We start from the raw sequence: 16,451 nt of genomic DNA, 5'->3' as shown, positions 1-16,451 counted from the left end.
TGTGGAATCATAGAATCATAGAGTTTCAGGGATTGGAATGGAGCTTAGAGATCATGCAGTCCCACCCCCTGCCATGGGCAGGGACACCTCGCACCAGGGCAGGTTGCTCAAGGCTCATCCAACCTGGCTGTGAACACTGCCAGGGTTGGGGCAGCCACAGCCTCCCTGGGCAACCCAGGCCAGTGTCTCACCACCAGAACAGGGAAAACTTCTTCCTGATATCTAGTCTAAATTTACCCCTTTCAATTTCTCCCCATTGCTCCTTGTCCTGTCACTGCAGTTCCTAACAAAGAGTCACTCTGCAGCTTCCCTGGAGCCCCTTCAGCTCCTGCAGGTTGCTCTGAGGTCTTCACACAACCTTCTCTTCTCCACGCTGAGCAGCCCCAGCTCTCAACTTGTCCTCATAGGAGCCTGGGAAGTTGGGTTGTGGTGCTGCAGACAACTGTCCTGACGAATTCAGTTTTCCCCCTCCTGGATTATTCTCACTTGTTTGTGACTCAATGGCATCTGTTGGGATTTGCCTTCTTCCTTTGGAGCGTGCCTGGGATGTTTTTTGGTGTGTGGATGATCTGTCATGGCAGCAGGAGCCTGGGAAAACTGTTGTGTTCTTTTGCAGTGATGCAAGAAGTACTTTTGATCTTGGATTTCAGACACTGCACTCAGGATATAGGAAGTATAAGTGAGGTATCAAACATGACATTGATGGTGTCCACTGGTGAGCAAAGGTCTGTGTGTGTCTTGATCACTTCCTCTTTCAGAAGGCAGAGGAAGATAATAAAACAGGAAGAGATGGAGAACAACTTCTCTATCAATTAAACAAACACTAATAAAACACCTGAAAGCACAGGGAAACTCAGTGTGGGATGAGGTCATGTAAAACCTTTGTTGCTTAGAAGCCAAATAGGGCCATAACCCTTTTTCCTGTTTGAACATCCACCTTCTGCACAGGGACTTTGGCTGCAAAGTGCAATTCAGGGCAAGAGTTTAGGACAGGCTGGTGACGTTTGGTGTCTGTGTGGCTGCTGAGAGAATGTCGGTTTGCCTTGTGCAGGGTGTGTGACATGGGGCTTGCGTGGAGCTGTCATCACCCACGGAGTGTTGTGTGTCCCCTGATGGCTAATTCTCACCTCACCTTCAGGGGAGGAACTTCATGGCTTCTTCTGGAGCTGTTAGACATGCCAGAAAGGTGATGCTGGCAGGCCAGGCAAATCCTCCAGGCTCTTACAGCATGGCCTTCCTCCTTGCTGAAGTGCAAGAAGTAAACTCCAACACAATTCACTGCCCAGCACTGCTTTTGCCTAAAATATCTAGTTTTCCAATGAATGGGAAAATTCACTTTGGTTGGGCTAGAGTGGAGGAAGAAGGATTTTTGCCCCATGAGAAATCAGCATGGTCTTGTTTGTACCTTCTGGTCTGTGGGGGTTTTTTGTATCATTTGGATGTTAAACTAAAGGAGATAATTAAGTACGATGTTAGGGTTCCGTAATTGTTGTTCATGTATCATATACACATTTATGTACATGAGAACAAGTGTCTAGCTTTGTTGGAACACCTCCACTGAGACACTAGTGGCAAAAAGAGTGTCTTTAAGGATGTTTTCCATTACCCTGGTAACCACTGTGATTTTTCCCCTCCTTTCTGAGATGGATGTGCTTATGCATACGTCTTTAATAATGTGAGAATTTTATGTTCTTGTAGAAGATGCTCTTAATACATGAGTTGCATACTCTAATTTCTAAGGGGAAAATGTCATTTTCTTAATGAATTGACCAATTCTTTCCCCATCCTGCCATCTCTTATCAACTAAACTGGAGATCAATATGTGAAAACGAAGCGTTTTGGAGGTCGTGGCTTGGTGTGATGGGAGGCCTGTGTGGAACCCTTTGGCTGGTGATTTCTTTGAAGGTGGTGGGTGACTGGCTTTTTTTATTTATCTGTTTTGTCTTTTAGCTTACTCTTGGCGCTCTTCTGCCTTGCATTGCTTTTTGTATGCTCATGGCAATTATTCATGGCAGGGAAAACATCTGATGAGGTGCAGCTGGACAGAGCTTGGGTCATGCCCACACACTAAGTCTTACTGTCATACAAGGCTGAATGGGAGAAAGGCTCTTTGGTACTCATCAAAATACAGTCAGGTAACATGTTAGGTTAGTAATGATGATAATCTGTGAGTAGCTCCACTTCAGTTGTCCCCAGCCATCTGATGTGTGTGGAGGTGATGTTCTTAGCTGTGAACCTGAGCCTGCATGTTGTTTTCCTGCTAAAGGCAGTGTCTTGGGAGTGTAAGCCAAGTCCCTGACTGGAGTGACCGTGCAGGTTATTACCTGTCTGATGTTCAGCCACTTCCACAAACCCCTGAGCATGAAAACGAGCTTTGGGCCCACACCCACTGAGCAGAACTTTGATTAGGTGCTGGTTCTCACCTGTTTTCCTCTAATGAGACAAATGATTTATGCTGTCTGTATCCAGGCTGGTGACTCAGGCTGGGTGAGTGGCTCCTGCTGGAGCAGTGTTTCCCAACCTGTCTTACCAGGGGTATTGACTGACTGGGTTTAGGAGAAGCCTCAGGCTGTTTCCTGCACAGGCAGAGCTACGACAGTGCCTTTTGCATCTAAACTTTGAGTCTGGTTGCTTGTTTGGTAGGAAAATGTTTCCTTGTGTGTCATGGGCTGCTCCCGAGGTGGGAGGACCAGAGTTTGAGGAGTGCCATCGACAGAGCAGTGCGCTTAGGCACAGTGCACCAGGCAGGACAGGGCTAGGTGCAGCTTCTGAAGAACAGTGGGATGCACTGGGGGAAATTAGGGAGAGCCTGTGAGCAAGTAGGGGTACTGTGTCCTGGGGAAGGAGAGGCTTTGTAACAGCACTGTCCTCTGCTCTGCAAGTGCTGTGTGACCATCGTGTTCCGTGCAAAGCTCTTGAGGCTCTGCTGCATGGTGTGTGCTCAGGCAGGAGATCCCAGGTGCTCCTTCCGCACTATCACCTTGTCTGAAAATGCTCTAGTTTGGTCCCTTTATAAAACTACATCTCCCAGCAGGCAGCAGGATCACATCTTACCCAAGCATGAGATCACTTCCCTCAGAGACATCTTGTCGGGCGCAAAGCACTTTCTGGGGGCAAAGGAGGTTAGAGACAGAGGAATAGCAGAATATCTGCAAGTATGGCTGGGCATGAAGCAAACACAGGTATGATCCCATGGGATTGCAGGGACTGTGTCATAGAATCAACCGAGTTGGAAGAGACCTCAAGGTTCAGGTATACTACATCCACAGCCTTCCCCTCATCCACCAGGGTGAGTCACCTGATCATAAAAGGAGATCAGGTTGGTCAGACAGGACCTGCTCTTCCTAAACCCATGCTGGCTGGGTCTGATCCCTTGTCCATCCTGGAGGTGCTGTGTGATTGCACTTAGGATGATCTGCTCCATGACTTTGCCAGACACTGAGGTCATCAGAGAGGTAAAGCTCTTAGCATTTGGCACTTTGGGCGTATGTGGAACCTCTTCCATGCTGCATGTCTGCTCTCATCAAGGTCATCTTACAGGCAGGAGAGTTTGCAGAATGAGTCCATGTGAAAAATGGTTAGAATTTTGCTAGGAATCTGTAGGAAATCATATTTCCTTGCAGCTTGGGTTTGTCTTGAGATATTCGTACAAAGCCAGGGTAGAAATGAAGATGTTTATGTACTTCCTACATGCAAATGAAGCATAGCTGGTGTACCCTGGGGACAAGCAGGACTCAGACATCAGATGTCTGGGTTTGTGCTGAGGTGGAGTCCTGATGCCTGGGCTGAGGTGGTGTTTCCCATCGTGGTGGCAACAGGCTTTTTGTTTATGTTGCAGAAAACGAGCAGCAAAATCCTGTTCCTCAGTGGCAGTGAGAAGTGGGGCTGTGCAAGGATGGAGGTGCTGTGCTTGCACCTGTCTGAGCAGGGCTGGATCAGCAATGGGCTCTGTCCATTCCAGCCACCTCAAGGCTTCATCCAACCTGCCTTTGAACACTGCCAGGGTTGGGGCAGCCACAGCCTCCCTGGGCAACCTGGGACAGTGTCTCACCACTCAAATACATGTGCATAGGCTAAGAGTGGGGCTGAATCTGTGGCAGAAGACATCTTGAGAGGGGCTGGGTGAGACTTCACAGCACCTGTGGCCTGAGCATATGAGTGGGAAGTGAACTGCTTCATGGTCCACATGGAGCAAGCAGTGTGCAGGTAGGTATGGGACTTGGTTGAGGGAGAAATCTCTTTGACCTCCCCCTTGTAGAGAAAGGTAGTTGGAAGGGAGAAAACAAGACTTTTTGCTCTGCTGTTGGTTTTGTTTGGGGTTTTTTCCAGTGAAATGGTCTTGTTTTTTCCAGGTTTTTTTTCCCTAACAGCCTATAGAGTTTGTGCATTGAGCATTTAATTCTGCAGCGAGTAGGCAGTGACTCACAACAAAACCCCAGCTTGCAGCTAGGAAGCAATGAAACAGCAAACTAAGGAAAACTCCAGAGAAAGTCAGACTGAGGTGAGCTCAGGTAGGGTATTTGGGTTTCTCACAACAGAGTGTAACTTAAAACATGTTTTCTCTGTTTCTTGTAATGCAGAACTCTGACAGTAACCACAGGGGTAATAACACATTGGTGCTTGGCCATGAACCTAGTTACTAAGGTTGCAAGATGAGTATTTGTGACTACAACCACAGTCCCAGCTTTTAGAGCAGAGATGGAGCTAGAGCAAGTCCATGCCAGGAATGTTTTACTGGTGTGCTGGGGAGAGCATCAACCAAGTGTGCAAAGGGATGCAGCACTTGGGGAAGGGCAGCAGAGTGCAAAGCCACCTGAAATGTGGCTGAAAAGTACTGAAATGTGGCCACAGTGTGCTGAACGAGGCTGCTCCCTAATTACCAGAGCCTTGATGGTGATTTCTGTCCAGTGAGCAGCTCAGCTGAAGGAAGGACTGCAGGAGGCTGCCCAGGGTTGCTGCAGACCCTGCACTTTGAAGACTCTGTGAGTTTGGGTTTGGTTTTGTTTTGGGATTTTTTTGGTGGGTTTATTTTTACCCCTCAGGTTTCCTGCAGCAAGTTTCCCAGCTCAGGGGAGTAGGTTAGCTGCCTTGTTAGCAACCAGCTGGCTGCTCACTGATAAAGGATTTGTGCCAGCATAGCTTTTCTGTGCCAGGGATCCCACTTGAGAGCCACACAGGCTGTGTAGCCATGGCCTGAGGGGCTATCCAGCTGCTCTGTCTGGGTTGTCTCAGGGCAGGGACAGTGCTGGGCCTCCTGGTGCAGAGCCTGGACAGCTGGTCACAGCCTCCCTGTGGTACAGTGCAGGCTGGGATTTGGCTTCTAAACCCTCTGGGAATGGGAAAGATGTGGAAACTGTCCATCCTTGAGTTTGGAGGAATGGAGGGGGTTCACGTGGTGGAATGGAGCTGAGTTTTGACCCCAGGACCTGGACATGGCAGATTTGGCTGGAGTGGCTTCCTGAAGGAGAGGATCAAGATGATCAGGTTGCTCATGTGCCTGTGGCTTTGTTTCCCAAGCTGTTGGGACTCACGAGCATCATGGCTGATTTCTGCAGGTTGGTTGCAAAAGTGATGTGCCAAGAGTTGATATCTTTGAAAAGGGAGGTACAGGCTCCTTCCTCAGTGAAACTCCTCTTGACAGTGACTGCACCTCTGAACTTTGAAACAAAGCAGCTCAGCAAAGGTCTTTTCCTCTTTAAACCTGGCTTTTTGTTGCTACAGAATTCTTGCATTTTCCTGTCCCAACACAGCATAAAAAGCAAATTTCAAATCACCACTTTTTTTTTTTTTTTTAATGGACTCAGCCTCTCTCCTGGCTGCCTCTTCTCTTGCTTTTCCACTCTCCAGCCCAGCCTTCTGGCACAGAAGGCTGCCAGGGAGAAAAAAGGACTTACCTTCTGTGTTGGTCTCTGAATAGTGTACTAAGAAGAGCTCTGCATGAAATGAGATCAGGATGTCTCTACTCCCGTGCACTTCACTCTCTGCTCCTTATTCCCACCAACACTTCTGCTGCTCTTGGCTTCTCCAAGCAACATGGGAACTAAAAAACTCACATGGCTATCCAGTTTGGAAAACTGATGGTCTTTTGGCCATGTTGTTTGCCCAGGTGCCATAGACTTCAGGATAGACAGCTACATCATTTCAGATGGCTGGAATTCCAGCTCTTTGGAATTGAGACCATCTCATCTAGTCAGGCACCTCCAGCCAGGATGCTGCACAGCAGGGCAGTGGGGTCAAGCTGTGGGTGCTGGAAACTTGGCTTCTCTTGGTTTATAACCGAGTCTGAAGGGTGGGAATGGCTAGAGCCATTCCTTTCAGTTCTCATTTTGGGCTTTTTTTATTTTTTTTGCGAGATGCTGCGAGCAGAAGAGAAGGAAGTGCCCTGTTAAAGCACCGTGGTGACAGAGAGCATCCTGCTCCTGGGATGCTGACCCAGGAGAGGGCAGCAGCAGTCCAGGCTGCAGGCTCTTCCAGCCTTTCCAAAGCTCTGCTCTTGCTCTCCACGGTGGGAGTTGAGCCTGCAAAAAGCCTGGAAAGAAATGCAGTGTCTGCAGGAGGGAGTGGAAGGCAAACACCAGGGAAGCCGGTTCCTAAGCAGAAGTGTAGAGGGATGGGGTTTCTTATAGCTCTTTTGGCCTTTTGTTATCAGATCACTGATCAGTGTGTTAAAGTCTTTGCTGCACCAGGAAGTAATGTTACGCTCCTTGGTTGCTCTGGTACGCTGGCATTGCTGTATGGGTTGTGGGAACACTTTCCCAACTCCTAGAGAAGCTGGTAGGGAATGCACAGGCTGGCAGGATGCTCCCTGCAGAGTCTGGCTCTGACCATAGGGTTTTATCACCTATTTCCTAGTGAACTCTCATGTTTTCTGGTGTTCCTTCGCTTGCAAAAAATGTTACGCTCCTTGGTTGCTCTGGTACGCTGGCATTGCTGTATGGGTTGTGGGAACACTTTCCCAACTCCTAGAGAAGCTGGTAGGGAATGCACAGGCTGGCAGGATGCTCCCTGCAGAGTCTGGCTCTGACCATAGGGTTTTATCACCTATTTCCTAGTGAACTCTCATGTTTTCTGGTGTTCCTTCGCTTGCAAAATGCTTCAGGCTAGTGAACTCTCATGTTTTCTGGTGTTGCTTCGCTTGCTTCAGGATAAAGCAGAGTGATTAGCAGCCCATTGCTGATGTGTCTGCTGGATTTCCCAGCCCATGTCTGTGGGAGAGTAAGTCCCACCAGTGGTCTGTTTTACCCAGGAAAGCTGCTGTTCCCCTCCTTTGGCATTCCAGGGATGGCCTCTCTGCTCTTCCTCCTCAGTCAGTCTTTTTACCTTTGGGACTGAGCACAATGGAACTCTGATCAAGCAAATTTTTACCCACAGCATCACTTTTTTAGGTCCTCATTTCTCCCTGCAGCTGATTTCTCCCCGTTTCCTTGGTCTCCAAAACGAACAGGAATGGTGCATACTCAGTGCCTGAGAAAAATCAGGCCAGAACATCAGAGATGTAATTATCATTTGGTGGTTATTTAGTCTGAGATTTCAGGCTTCTCCTTCCTTGTGTGCAGAGGGGAAGGGTCTTTCCCTTCAGATCAGGCTGCAGAGAGGAGTCAGACAAGGAGCACGTGGAAGAGTGCTATGTGTAAGGCTGGGAGCAGGTTTGGACACAGACACACTTTCCATGGCTGTTTGTTGTTTTCCATGTCCCCTTGCACCTTGGAGCTGGCACTGCTCTGGAGAAAAGCATTGGGCTGTTTGAGGTGTTTTGTGTTCTCCTCCTGCCAGCTGCAGAGCACAGAGCCCTGAGTTTGCTTTCTTCCTTTCTTCTTCCTCCACAGAGACTCCCCAGCTGAACCCTGTGATGGAGCCCCTGTCCTGGATGCTGGGCACCTGGCTCTCAGACCCACCTGGAGATGGCACCTTCCCTACAATGAAGCCCTTCCAATACCTGGAGGAAGTGCACATCTCCCACGTGGGACAGCCCATGCTCAACTTCTCGTAAGTCTGTGTTGGCAGCAGCTGCTGGACCAGAGCAGGCACAGCTCCAGGGAGGTCTGTTGGTTGTGTTTCTTTATCAATGGCAAACACATTTTCACCTACCAAATGAGCTGGTGTCATGGTGTGTGACTGCACAGTCTGACTTGCCTCTTCCTTGGAAACTTGTGATTCATTGGCATTCTTTGTGGGACTCTCACAGATAGAACAAACAAGGGAGCTGCACCTCCCTCTTCCAGTGTGAGCAAAGGAGGTGTTTGAGACAGAGCATGGCTTCAGCATCTGTCTGAGTTCCTGAGGAGTTTCTGAGCTAGCTCTTAGAAAGACCCGGGAGCTGTGGAGAAGCCTGAACATAACTAACAAACTCCAGCTCCAAGAAACAGCTCTGCCTGCAAAGTAACTGTTTTGCCACATTTACATCTCCTGACCAAGAAGTGCTGTCAGTCTTCTACTCTTCCAAATAATACTGCAGGAACTCATGTGATTATATAAGAAGAAACCAGGCCAAACAGTGTCTTTTCAGTGCACCAAACATCAGCTCTTGTGTCCTGATTTCCCCTCAGGTTCAATGCCTTCCACCCGGACACCAGGAAGCCCATGCACCGGGAATGTGGGTTCATCCGCCTCAAACCTGACACTAACAAGGTGGCCTTCATCAGTGCCCAGAACACAGGTACAGGGTGATGAGACACTGGCAGGGGCTGCCCAGGGAGGTGGTGGAGTCACCAGCCCTGGAGGTGTTTAAGGACAGACTGGACGTGGCACTTGGTCTAGTTGACATGGTGGTGTTGGGTCATAGGTTGGACTTGAGGATCTCAGAGGTCTTTTCCAGCCTTAATGATTCTGTGATACACACCTGATACCCACAGTGGGGAAAAGAGGTCCTGACGCCGCTGTGCCTTTTCATCACTTTTTCACCTCTTACGGTTTCAGTTAATTAATTTTCCCTGTGGACATTCGCTGCTCTTTGGCACTGAACCCACAGTGGCTCCTAAACTAGTAGAATCTCCCACTCTGTGGGTGTAGCACTTTGGTGCTTGTTACACACCTAATGGGGACTGAAGGAGAGAGAGCCACATCTTAATTATTATAAGTGAGAGTGTTAAACCCTAGCTGTGATGCTTCAACTTGTATCTAGAATGGCAGGTGTGAAGGGAAAAGTGCCAGTTGTGATGGCATGCTCATCCCACATGGTGTAAGCCTGGCTGGATTTTTCTGAGCAGCATTCCATGTCTGAGGTTGTGTGGATTTGCAGTTATCAATAGGTGCTAGGGCAAATAAAACTGTTCTTCCAGGGGAGTGATGTTCTAATAGAATCCCAGACTGGTTTGGGTTGGAAGGACCTTAGAGCTCATCCAGTCCCACCTCTGCCATGGACAGGGACACCTTTCACCAGCCCAGGTTGCTCCAAGCCCCATCCAACCTGGCCTGGAACACTCCCAGGGATGGAGCAGCCACAGCTACTCTGGGCAACCTGTGCTAGTGCCTCAGCACCTCACAGGGAAGAATTTATTCCTCTGTCTAATCTAAATTTCTCCTCTTCCAGTTTAAAACTGTTCCCTCTTGCCCTATTCCTATCTGCCTGTGTAAAAAGTCCCTCTCTCACTTTTCTAAGCCCTCTTGGCAGGGGGTAAATAACTCTTATCTATGCCCTTGCTTCTCCATAGGTCTGGTGGAGGTGGAGGAAGGGGAGGTGAATGGACAGGAGCTGTCTATAGCTTCTCACTCCATAGCCAGGATCTCCTTTGCCAAGAAGCCCCATGTAGAGCAGGTGAGTACACACACAGTGAGCAATTCCCGTAGCATTGCTCATCCCAGGAGGAGTCTAGTTGAGAGGATAGGTTAATTAGCGTGCTTTAATTACAGACTGCCATCAGGACTTCTTGGAAATACTGCATGGCATCCTGGCTTATCCTTTCTGTAATAGCCTTCAGAAGGTATTTTGTACATTATGAGATCCTGAGGGATCATTGAGAGAAAAACTGATGGGCTGAATCAAACCAGCCAGCCCAGAATCCTGTCTCCAGCAGTGGCCAGCAGCAGGTCCTTAGGGAAGAGGTTAGGAAAAATCCTGTCTGAATACCCTTTTATGGCAGTGGGGTTAGTTTTTAATGCTGGTCTTCTGGACTGATCGCGGTATGAGGGTACACACATAAGGTGTGACCAGGATTTGGCTTCATCAGGAGATTTGAGGAATGCTTGTCTTTCCCTGGAGCTCCACCTTGTCACTGCTGGAATTGCCAGTGTCACACCTGAGGTTACTGCTGGAATCCCCAGTGTCACACCTGAGGTGGAGGCTGACCAGCAGCCGAGGACAGTGAGGTTGGACAAGCTCTAACAACCTGGATTTTATGTGCTATAAAGCCATAGACAGCAGAGGCAGGAAGACCTATTCCCTAGGCCAGGGCTGTGTCATGAGTGAGTGGTTTAGGTTGCTGGAAGAATCACCATCAAAGGTGTTATCAAAGCAGGTTTAATATATAAATTTGTGAAAGCACAGCTTAACAAAATCTGATGGCAAGGTTTCCTCTGTTACCCAGGGATGATGCCTCTACCTGCACAGTTGGTCAAGCCCCACAGGGCAACCCCCAGTTGCCTTTCTCAAGGATTGGTACAGCATAGACAGGCTTGCAGCCTGCCTGGGTGGAGAGATGGGGTCAGTGTTACCCATGCAGCCCTCCCAGTGCATGGCAGTGCTATTCCCTCCTGCCCAGGCTGAGCCCCACCTGGCTGCAGGTGCAGGCTGATGCTCTCACCTCCCCATGTGGTAATCTCCTGCCTCGCTCTGAGGTGGTGTGGGGACCTGCAGAGAATGATGCCTCATCCACCTCCCTGAGCCTCCAGCTGGGAGCCACTCATGGATGTTGGCCTGTCTGTGCTGAGGTGATGTCAGCTGTAGTGCCAGGACCCTGTACCTTGCTCCATGGATAGCAGCTTGGAGCTGGAACTGTGGACAGGGCAGCCTTCTTTAGGGGAGAAAGCTCCTCCTTTACCTGCCTGGCTGCAGCGAGGATATCCCTTCCACAGCAGGCACAAGGATGGCAAAGGGAAGGTAGAAACACAGCTAAGGGATTTAGCCCATGGATTGCTGTTTGCTTGATTTCCTTATTCCTTTGCTTACCTCCTGTTTAGATTACGAGAAAATTCAGGCTCAATTCCGATGGGAAACTCGAACAAACTGTCTCAATGGCAACCACTACGCAGCCCATGACTCAGCACCTCCACATCACCTACAAGAAGGTGACACCCTGATGCTATGGGTGCTGGGTCCGAGGGCACGGAGCAGGACGTCGTGCTCCCGGAGCCGCGGAGATGGGGAGCGTGGCCTGGCCAGGCCCAGAGCTCAGCCCTAGGGCCCTGGAGCTGTCTGTCCTCTCGAGAATGTTGCTCAGATGTTTCTGTAATGGTATATTAAAAAAACAAATAAAAAGCTTTTATTTTTCTGGCTGTGTCCTTGGTGTGGTTGCAGGTGGGGTGTGCATCGTGCTGTTCAGCAGTGCTTGGGGAGAGGCTTTGTGCTGCCTGTTCCTTAGGAGGTGGTGGGTTGCAGTTTCAACCTCCTGGAGAGCCTGTATACCACCAGGGAATGGGTTTTGCACTGCAGGGACAAACCCTGAGAACTCCCAGAGCCTGTGCAATGAAACTCAGCTTAAACACAGAGAGGGAGCACCTGCATCCTGCTGTGAGACAGGGGAAACAGTTGCAGGCTCTGATCCTGATGGTGCTGACCAGCAGTTTGAAGGGAATTGGTGCAGAGCTGGAGGTCAGGGCCAGACCTTGCTGAGCTTCAGTGGAGAATATTACAAGAGTTTGGAGGACAACTGTGAGTCAATGGACAGAAGAGAAAGTGCCAACAGAGGGGATCGACCTCAGCAATTCTTTCCAGCTCTGGAATCACAATACAGCGTTTGACCTTCATGCAATCTGTCACCAAGTGCCTTGGCAATGAGGGAGGTAGAGGACTAGCACTGCTGCTGGTCTACAGCAGAGGCTTGGACCAGGTCACCCCCAGAGGTCCCTTCCAACCTGACACTCTGGGAGTGTGAGGCTGGCACAACACCCAGCACGGACAGGGATCACTTGGGAGGGAGCTGTGCAAAGGCTGAGGTGTGCAGCCCACTGCAGGATGGGCTTTGTGTCACAGAGGTGAATGGGGAGTGCCTGGGTGTGGCCCTCAGTGTCACCGAGGAGTCTGCTGTAATGTCACAGCAGGTCCCTTTCAGCGCCAGTGCTAAATACTGCCAGCAGCACCGGAGCAACTGAGTACTGCCACAGCTCACCAGACTGTGAACTGCCACAGACTGAGGTTCTGCCAGCAGCCAAGGACTCTCTGAGTGCCGCCAGCAGAAGCTAAGCCTTTGTGTCCTGCCAGCAGCACCCATCCAGTGCCACTAGCACCTGAGAGGACACCAGTCCGGGAGCACCGATGGAGGTGCCCAGACGTGAACGAGCAGCGCTGGGACCCAACAGGAGCTGCCCCATCTGCCTGGGGCCCCTGGACAGCCCCAGTGCTGTGGAGCCCTGCTGGCACGTGTTCTGCCAGACCTGCACCCCGCACCAGGCTGCCACCTGCCCACTCTGCCAGTTGCCCATCAGGGCCATCCACCGGCTGCAGGGGCAGGACAACCATCATGGGGTGGCCCAACGCTGCCAACGGCGGCAACGGTGCCAATGCCACCAACATTGCGGGGCAGAGGCAACAGCAGGAGCAGCAGGGCCAGGGGCAGCAGCAGGAGCAGCAAAGAGCTCCTGGAGTTTGTTGCCGCCGGAGGTTCCTCGATGGGGACAGGGAGCACAGCCCTCCACCACCAAGGATGCTGAGGAAAGAGGTGGGCTCGGGGGACTATGCACGTCACTGGGACGTGACTTTACATGAACCAGAGCCTTTGTGGGTCCTTTGAAATAAAACCTAGGATTGCTGGGAGAGGTCTCACCTGGTTCCTCTTCTACGTGTTTGCTCATTGCTGCAGGGCCGAGAGAGTGGGAGGAAGATGGAACTGGGGGAGAGGGTGAGGGATGGCTGTGGGAATTTGGGTAGACCGTGGGATATGGCTCAAGAACTGGTAAAGAGGAAAGAATGTGGATGTTGGGACTGGAGGAGGGAGGATATTCCTGATAGGTTCTGTGCCATTCTGCTCATCCCTGTGGGGATGCAGCCTGGGAAGGGAAAGTCCCCTGGGACCCTCAGTAGATCCCAGAGAGGATCTCCTAAGTGCCAGGGTGAGGAAGGAGGCCAGAATGGAGGTTTGGGGCAGACCCTGCTCTCCTTTCCTGGCCCCACACAGCCCCTCATTGTGGCGGGCTGCAACCAGGAGTAGCTTTCTAGGATGCAGGAGGCAGCCCTGGCACAGCCCAATGACACCTTTGGGGCGTGGGCTGAAGAGACAGGAGGGACCCCCTTCCCCTGGCAGACCAGGGCACGTGTCCTCCCTCACCAGGGCTTTGGAATATGGGACAGCCTGTGGAACCTGAAGCAGCACCAGGGCAGCACCACCCTGGCTTCTGGGAGGACCAAGCCCCAGCTGGAGAGGTTGAGAGAGACCTGGAGTGAGGGGCTGGTCCCAGTTCACAGCAATGGCAGGACGTTTGCTGCTCTTTGGCAGCAAAAAGCATTCTGGATCACAAATCTCAGTCTAGCTGAATGTGACCTGGGGCACAGGATGTGTGTGCAGGCACAGCCCCCAGGCTGCAGCCAGAGTCCTCCACGCTCCCACCTCCATCCTCCTGCTGTTCCCAAGGGATGTTAACTTGCTGGGAATTGCTCTCAGCCTTGCTGGTTTTCAGCTGGGCTTTTAGGAGGAGCAATGAGAACCACCCCAGTGCTGGCACCAGGCAAGTCCCACTGGACCACGGTGGTTTTAGCATGTGCAGAAATGAAATAAATGCCCTGGCCCCTGGAGAGTCAACCAAACGAGGGCGGATGAGCCTTCCCAGTAACATGTCACTAATGTGCAGCTCTGGTGTTGGCTCCTTTGGCAGCACAGACCTAATTACACCCCAACTGTAAAGCATTGCACATGGATTTATTTACTGCTTCATTAATGGCATCTGTTCTCCCAGCGAAGAAGCTCAGCTGTTTGTTTGTGTTCAGGGAAACCAGCAGAACTCACAGCATGGATGGTCCCTGCTAACTCACATCCTTGGGCTGGGAAGTGGGATAAAGGATGTGACCACAACACCATGTTTGCATTTGGACCCTGTTAATGCCTCACCCCACCACCTGAGCCCATGGCAATGTGAAGAGGGACACAGGACTTCACCCCAAACCTGAAGGACGTGGCAGCATCTCTCTTCCCAGCTGTCTCCCAGCACTGCCCCATGATTTCTTGCCACCATAAAATAACAGAATCATTAAGGTTGGAAAAGGCTTCTGAGATAATCAGATCCAACCATCAACCCAGCACCATGTTCACCACTAAATCATGTGAGTGCCACATCTACATGTTTTTGGAGCAATTCCAGAGACGGTGACTCCACCACTGCCCTGGGCAGTCTGTGGCAGTATCTGATCACCCTTTCCGTGAAGAAATTTTCACTAATATCCAACGTCCCCTGGCACAACTTGAGGCCATTTCCTTTTGTCCTGTCCCTTGTTCCCTGGGAGCAGAACCTGACCCCCTCTGGCTGCACCTCCTGCCAGGGAGTTGAAGAGAGCAGACAGTCCCCCCTGAGCCTCCTTTTCTCCTGGCTGAGCCCGCTCAGCTGCTTCTCATCAGATTTGTGCTCCAGACCCTTCCCCAGCTCCATTGCCCCTTTGTGGACACGACTGTGTTCTCTAGACCAAGAGCCATGGGGGACAGCAGGGGAGCAGTGCCACAGGACCCTCAGCTTGCTCTGAGCTGCTGCTCCCCAGTGTGTCCCTAGCACTGAGCCACTGCAGCCAAATCACTGCTGCAGCATCTGCTGCTTGGCTCCCATCCTGGCCTAGCTTGCTGCTTAGCACACCTCCCAAGGAAGTTGGATGCTGGGCTTGTGAAGTGAATTTTGTGGCACATGCAAGGTGAGTGACTGTGAATCTGTCAGAGAAGGCAGTTCACTTAGTGCATGGAGCATAGCAGGAGGAGGAGAGCACCTGGAATGGGGAGGTGGGAAGCACCAGCTGAAAGGCTTTTGTTGCCTGTGGTATGACATGAGGTTCCTTGTTAAAACTTCATACCTGGCCCATGCCAACTGAGGGGTGAGGTTGAGATTCAAGCATGGAATTACAGGAATAAACATTTCCCCATGGGCATGAGGTGTCCCAGCTGAATCAAGGCACCCATATGTGGTTCTTACACCCTTCGAGGGTTCAGGTACAACACAAATTGACTGAGCAGTAACACCTGCATTACCAGCTCCTAATGACAGTAAACCTGGCAAAGCTGCTGTGTTTCTGCAGTGTTCTGCCTCTTGTCTATAAGTCTGGTTGTCCCTAAGTCCCTCTGGCTGGAGTGATACCAGATGATGCTGGGAGAGTCTCAGAGCGGTGTCAGAGGGTCTGGGATGCTGTCATACCCTGCTTGTCCCAGGGATGTTCTTTATCAGCTTGGGGACTACTCTGAACTTGTCAGAAGCAAAGTCCTTCACTTCAGGGCTGGCCTATGCTTTCATTTCTTTTACTTCAGCACAAACAATACCAAAGTCTCCAGTAAAATTCCACTGCCTCATCACATCACAGTGTATAACTAGTTTATATTTACATATACATATATATATATGAATACACACACACACAGAGAGAATCATAGAATTTTAGAGGCTGGAATGGGGCCTAGAGATCATCCAGACCCAACCCCTGCCCTGGTTAGGGACACCTCCCACCAGAGCAGGTTGCTCAAGGCTCATCCAATCTGGAATGAAACACTGCCAGGGTTGGGGCAGCCACAGCTCCCTGGGCAGCAGCTGAAGTGCTCAGCTGCTGATGTGCTGATATCTAACCTAAACTTTCCCTCCTTCAGTTTGAACCCATTACCCCTTGTCCTATCACTGCAGCTCCTAATAAAGAGCCCGTCTCTGGCTCCCTATATATACACACACACACACATATACGTAAAGTTAACACACTTTCACAATACAAAGGCTGCTGGATAGTTAGGAGAGGGAATTTGCATCACACCCTCTAAGCCCAACCTGAGCCTCCATCTGCGCCTCCAGATGCCACTCCATGGAATCAACCGTGTTGGAAAAGACCTCCAAGATCATCCAGTCCAACCCTACTGTGGTCACTAGACCATGGCACTAAGTGCCACATCCAGTCTCATCTTTGAAACCTCCAGGGATGGTAAATCCACCACCTCCCTGGGCAGCACATTCCAACGCCTGAAATGTCGGGATTAGTGTTTCCCTGCCATGCTCTCTCACTCCGCGCGGGCAGCCCCGAGCAGCCCCAGCTCCTGGCATCGCCCCACGAGGGACTGCAGGGAGTGGGGACTATGACTCAGCCTCTCCAGCAAACCTCGGGCGCTGCAGCTCCTCGGCTGGGATCGCTT

At 50.8% G+C, this 16,451-nt stretch overlaps 1 protein-coding gene across 2 annotated transcripts in view; it reads left to right on the top strand.

The window, feature by feature from the left end:
- THAP4 (THAP domain containing 4) overlaps window positions 1–11,425 on the top strand; it is an 11,948-nt gene extending 523 nt beyond the window's left edge. Inside the window, exons 1-5 of one of the 2 annotated variants that reach the window (XM_009077322.1) lie at window positions 3,143–3,182; window positions 7,827–7,986; window positions 8,547–8,656; window positions 9,651–9,754; window positions 11,116–11,425. In XM_009077322.1, the coding sequence (XP_009075570.1) occupies window positions 3,158–3,182; window positions 7,827–7,986; window positions 8,547–8,656; window positions 9,651–9,754; window positions 11,116–11,235 (519 nt within the window). In that variant the 5' untranslated portion in view covers window positions 3,143–3,157 and the 3' untranslated portion in view covers window positions 11,236–11,425. Of the gene's footprint in view, window positions 1–3,142; window positions 3,183–7,826; window positions 7,987–8,546; window positions 8,657–9,650; window positions 9,755–11,115 lie in introns of those variants that run through there. The other variant, XM_009077321.1, reaches the window with a different exon arrangement.
- Window positions 11,426–16,451: the final 5,026 nt, after the last annotated feature.

The sequence above is a fragment of the Acanthisitta chloris genome, unplaced genomic scaffold, assembly GCF_000695815.1.
Source record: "Acanthisitta chloris isolate BGI_N310 unplaced genomic scaffold, ASM69581v1 scaffold1886, whole genome shotgun sequence".
In the NCBI taxonomy this organism is placed as follows: domain Eukaryota; kingdom Metazoa; phylum Chordata; class Aves; order Passeriformes; family Acanthisittidae; genus Acanthisitta; species Acanthisitta chloris.
Note: the sequence above shows the minus strand (reverse complement) of the source record. Positions and strands in the feature narration are given on the sequence as shown.